Source organism: Frankliniella occidentalis, unplaced genomic scaffold, assembly GCF_000697945.3.
Source record: "Frankliniella occidentalis isolate FOCC.00 unplaced genomic scaffold, Focc_3.1 Scaffold29, whole genome shotgun sequence".
Taxonomy (NCBI): Eukaryota; Metazoa; Arthropoda; class Insecta; order Thysanoptera; family Thripidae; genus Frankliniella; species Frankliniella occidentalis.
Window position 1 is genome coordinate 762,626 of NW_026267159.1, and position 5,123 is coordinate 767,748.

The 5,123-nt window shown below is 43.3% G+C and overlaps 2 protein-coding genes across 2 annotated transcripts in view; one reads left to right on the forward strand and one right to left on the reverse strand.

Moving 5' to 3' along the window:
- Positions 1–366: 366 nt before the first annotated feature.
- LOC113203013 (uncharacterized protein C3orf38 homolog) lies at positions 367–2,536 on the reverse strand. Its single transcript, XM_026417492.2, has 4 exons — positions 2,257–2,536; positions 1,797–2,143; positions 1,434–1,715; positions 367–1,360 (listed from the first exon to the last, which is right to left on the reverse strand). The coding sequence occupies exons 1-4, from the start codon at positions 2,381–2,383 to the stop codon at positions 1,025–1,027; spliced, it is 1,092 nt and encodes a 363-aa protein (XP_026273277.1). The 5' UTR covers positions 2,384–2,536; the 3' UTR covers positions 367–1,024.
- A 191-nt stretch (positions 2,537–2,727) lies between these two features.
- Positions 2,728–5,123, forward strand: part of LOC113203000 (lissencephaly-1 homolog) — a 34,693-nt gene continuing 32,297 nt past the window's right edge. Inside the window, exon 1 of the mRNA XM_026417469.2 lies at positions 2,728–2,886. The gene's annotated coding sequence lies outside the window, so the exon portion shown is untranslated. The remainder of the gene's footprint in view (positions 2,887–5,123) is intronic.

Here is a 5,123-nt window from a genome sequence, read left to right on the forward strand (position 1 = left end):
TTATACCAATTCAATTTCATAAAATAAGTTGTAATCCCTAAAGCAATAAAATTCAAATTACCAGAATAATCTGACTAAATGACAATTGTTACTCTTCCCAAGCTTAAACCTACCTAACTATGCATTTATAAAAATCTACTAATATCACAAATCTATCATTCAACAAATGTGGAGCACCTTCACACCAAACAACAGAACAAAGCACTTTAAGCACCTTGTATGACCATTCTCCAGAAGAGTCATAATACTGACACTTTAACAAATTTATAGAAACAACATATTTGTCCAAAAATTATGTACAACTGATGTTGGGTTTTAAATTGCAAGTGTTTCAATTTCAGATAGATTACACCTACAACAAAAGTCAGCAGAAACACAATATAATTACTGCCAGGTCATTTGAAGTACTCATTTGTGCTAAAACACCATATTGAATTTTGAATTCACTTACAATACACACACAAGCATGAGGATATTCAGAAATATGTTGCGTAGCTTGGAAGTAGGTGTAAAACTCTTAAAAATGAACATAGGCACAGTAGAAGGAAAACCTAAGTCACATGTACATATATTTCTGATGTCTGAGATCTTTGTAAGAGGACAAACTAATGCCAAAATAATTACAATAAGAACATACCTAGATCTGTCAAATGTAAAAAAGTTATTCCGAGTTATGACAAATTTAAACTGAGTACCACAGATATGCCGAGGGAAATATCATACAAAGTCATAAGCAATCAAATTGCCATTTGATATGATCAATCATAAAAAAGAGGTGGATGGGAATACTCCATACTGTAGCATTCATAACATACATTGATTTATTTTTAATTTACTTGCTTCATTGAAAATATTTTACGTGATGGAGGAGGTTGAACTGAAAGAAGCTGTAGAAGACAAGAGAGAAAGCACAAAAAGAAAGCATTCCATTTCATATTAGAAAGGAGACACAATGTAGATTGACACAAACATAATGTCAATAAATTAGTAATAATGCATGAGAAGGAAAATATAACATACTACCTCATAGTCTGATTGTTTTTGCAAGTTCAGAATCAGCTATTGTTGGTAGTTGTTGAATTAAGGGGTTACTTCTTAAAATGACCTCTAAAGTTTTTATTTTCCAATTGTCTTCCGCAAATGGATCTTGGGCAAGTAGGAATAAGTTTTCAAACATTCCCAAGCATTGCCCAAGTTCAATGCCAGGGCGATGCTGTACTGGAACACGTTGATGCAAAGTACCACAGACCAAGACTAAAAGTAGGCCCCCTACATTGCCTCGACCCCATATACCCTGGGCACTTGTGTTAGGATTTAGATACAATTGATGTTCTTCTAAGATCTGATTTAGAAGTCTAGCCTGAAAATAAGAAAAAGTGTGAAAAAGTAATAAAAATCAATTTCAATTTTGAAAACACAGGTATAAAACATACTGTATTTGATCCGCCCTGTTCTGCTTTGTAATCAGCATCAGTTTTACGTTTTACAATCATGTTAATATTAGCATCAGGCCAGAAGTCTTCAGGCACAAGACCTCCAGGCTGGTTGACTCGAGTGTAAAACCACTTAGCAAACTCGGTAATAATAGCAGAGTCTCGAGGGTCTGGATCTGGCATACTGGCAAAAAGAGCAGCTCCACTCATATGGGAGTAAGTGGTTGTAGTAACTCTTTCTTCAATGGTAACTCTTGAAGCAGATGTTGCAGCTAAGTACAACTGCAACCAATAGAAAACAATTAGTATTAATTGTTGCAAAAATTTAACAGGTAAACAAGTATTATATAATGTAAAGCGAACCTGAGCAGCACTGGGGAGATGGAGGTCTGCAAATGGAAGGTGAGCACCAGATGGCTGATTGCTTGTTAGAGGCATCGGTGATCCTAAACTACTATTGTGATCACCGACAGCCCAAGGAGAGGTAGGAACTAAAGATTGTCTGACAGGGCTTTGTAATGGGCTTGATAGGGCAAGGTTCCCACCAGTTATAAGTTCTTTGATTTGCTGCTCTAATGCAGCCTTGTCTGTGTTAGGTACAGATACTTTTCTTTGATTAAGATATTTGAAAAGGTTTTCTTTCGTAACTTTTTGACGCTTAAGGAATTCATCGAGAGAGGTTGAATGTAGTACAATTGCATCCACACATGCTGTAAAAGTACATAATAATTTTTATTTAAACGTTCAAGTTTAATCCCAGAAAAATAATCTAAAATGCAGCTGCTTAATAAATAAGCAAAGGGTCTTAACCAAAACAAAGTACCTCTTCTCGTTTCTGCTTTCACCATCTTCCGAGTGACAGTGGATGCGAGGGCACGAACAGCATCGTCACTCATTAACTTCAGAAATTCCCGAATGAAGGCTCTTTCATTTTCAGTCATACCTGACATTATGCCAAACCGACGAAAACCACAGAAATAAGAAGAAATGCGTCATCAGATTCGCACTATCGTCCTTGTTTCGCTTTATTCACTCTTCTTTAGCAGTTTTCGTCTATCGTCTGCCTTCTATAAACCAAAGTAAACAAACCGGGCACCATCTAGAGTCCCTATCACAACGGAGCCGCAACTCACCGCAACTCACCGGCTGAGCAGAAGATAAGTTCATTTCCAGGCGTATGTATATGGAGTGTGTATGTTTTTCAGAACAGTTGTAAATTTTGGACCCAGAAGGTAATTTGGAATGAGTAGTGACCAACATGAACTGTATTTCTTGCCATTAAAAACGCATCGGTCGATTTTCCCCCGACAGCACCCGAGAGGAGATGAGGAACGTACCCAGTACTCTGCAACGCTTCAGTTGATTCAGTTTGCTCCAACGAACGTCTGTCGAAAGTAGTGTCCGCGGGTGTGTGTAATTTCGTGTACATTTTTGGATTATTTCTATTGTTTCGGTAAGTGTATGACTGTCTCGTAAAGAGTACTCTTTCTACGCTTTGTAAATATTGGTGGTTAAATGTTGCATTGACATAAGAGGCCCTTTGACAGTCTTTTCTAGACAGTCGAATGGGGAGGAAACCAAAATGGCTGTACGTCGACGACGTATATTATGGAACATAATTTAGCTGTATTGTTTAGTCAATGTTCCATATAGTTGTTTATTTTATGACATTGTAACTCAGTAATTTTTTCTGGACCTGCCTTGGATTTGAAGTCCCAAGAACCCGCCACACGTCTCTAGACACTTCACTTCAGGCAGGGCCCTGGTCCCTTTTCATATTATATGTCATTGATTGAATGGCATCGGTGGTTCAATCATTATTCCTTCAAACAAATATTATTTTCTTTCCGAGTTGGGGAGATCATGAGAACAATTGGTCATGTGATAACTTTTGTAACTGGCACCTTGTTCTGTTGCCTGTTAACCTCTCTACACTGCCTTATCTCACTGTCTGACATTCATTGATATGGGCCCTGAATGTGACATTTGACAACACCTACCAACGGCTGAACAGCAATGTCTTCAGACGATTCTAAAGTGGTTCTTGTTCTGGTTGAACTGATGGTCAGTGCATTTCGGATCTGTACGCACAGATTATGACAGTAGTCCATTTATGTATGTCATGTCCCATCTGACAGATTCAAGCACAAATTAATTTGAGATAATTGGTGTCATTTTTAAAAATTATGACACAGTCTCTTTGCCTTTAATTGATTTGTATTCATCAACCAGTAAATTAATGTGTAACATTTGAACAAATCCAATGCTAGTGTGGAAATATTTCCACCTTCTCGTTTCTTTGGTTATGTGCGACTGGATTGCTAGCAGCTCCTTTATTGAAAGGATTCAGCTCATTCATGAATATTGATACACGAAGCAGTACGGTCGGTGGATTGCATGGTGGTTAATATACAGGAAAATTGTATGTATGTTTCCGACATTGACGCCTTTGTATTATTCTATGCCGTCAATCTTTAAGCAATCTTGTCCCCAAATGAATTAGTTGCCTACTATGTTGAAATTGCCCGTGAACTTGACAACTCTTGTGTGCGCTCAAGTCTGTTCACCAAAATTGGTTTAGTTAGGAAGATCCAAAGCCTGTAAGGCGGGCAACGTTTTCTCTCGCCTACACGGAGGGGTTTTTCTCTTTTCTCCTCTGCCTTCCCCCCCTCCCCCTCTAGCCCCAGCCTTGGCGGCGGTGACGGTGATGCTCACTTCGCATGGCACAATTATCACACCCCCATGTCGCTGCTGCAAGCGCGCCGCTGTGCCGTGGGCCCCGGCCGGGCCGGCCTTCCCTCGCCTGGTGTAAACAAGCCTTGCGTTGCCGCGCTGCAGTCGGCTGCGGCTCGGAGGGGTTTTGGGTCGATGATTCTTCCCCCCGCCCCCGCGCGCGTGGGCGTGTGTCGCGTGCCGCGGGGCAGCGAGGGAATGCACATCGCTCAGGTATTTTGGGAAGGACCGCCTCGCCGCTCTCCGCGCACGGCTCTCTGGCACCGCCGCCGCCGCGGCTTATGCATGTCGGGATGCGTTTCACTGTCACCATTCAGCTGCCAGCAGGGGCCAGGGACCCCTCTCAGCGCGGCGGGCATTCTCCATTTCCCCGCTGCTGATTTAAATTCCCCGCCGCGTGTGTCGCGGCCGCACGCAGCTGCAGCTGCGCGCACCTGCACAGTCGCGCAGTGCCACGGCGTGGCGCCGCCGGGTGACAACCCCTTTGGGCTTCCTCCTCTTCCTGCCGGTCCTGCCTGCCTGCCGGCGCTGGGCTCAAGTCAGTCACGCGCATCGCAAATCGTCATCGATTTTTAATTGTGGAAGGAGCCTCTTCCTCGCGGGGCGGGGCGGGGCGGCGGCCCACGAGGAATGCTGCCGCGTCACTCTTCAGCAGGCGGTCCAGCCGGCCAGGTCCAGGCACGCTGCGCGCCATGTCAGTGACCTCCCCAAGTTAGACGGACCTCATAGCGTTTTTTATTATTTTGGATAACAAGTGGCGCAGTGCTTGGAAATAACGTGGTTTCAATGTACTCCCGTTTTGCTTCGTTCTGCCGCTCTATGGCATCTGACATTTCGTCCCTTCTGCTGCCTGGTGCTGACCTAGGGCTCGGTTGGTATCGAGCCGCAGCCCAGTGCCTGTATACTAATTCATGACGCCCCCGTGGGGCTGGGGAGGATGGCAGCGCCGGGGGCGGG

Coding starts and splice junctions, on each gene's coding strand:
- LOC113203013 (XM_026417492.2), bottom strand. CDS start 2,383: ATGTCAGGTATGACTGAAAATGAAAGAGCCTTCATTCGGGAATTTCTG. Junction 2,144..2,256: donor GAAAGCAGAAACGAGAAGAG/GTACTTTGTTTT, acceptor GTACTTTTACAG/CATGTGTGGATGCAATTGTA. Junction 1,361..1,433: donor AACAGGGCGGATCAAATACA/GTATGTTTTATA, acceptor TCTTATTTTCAG/GCTAGACTTCTAAATCAGAT.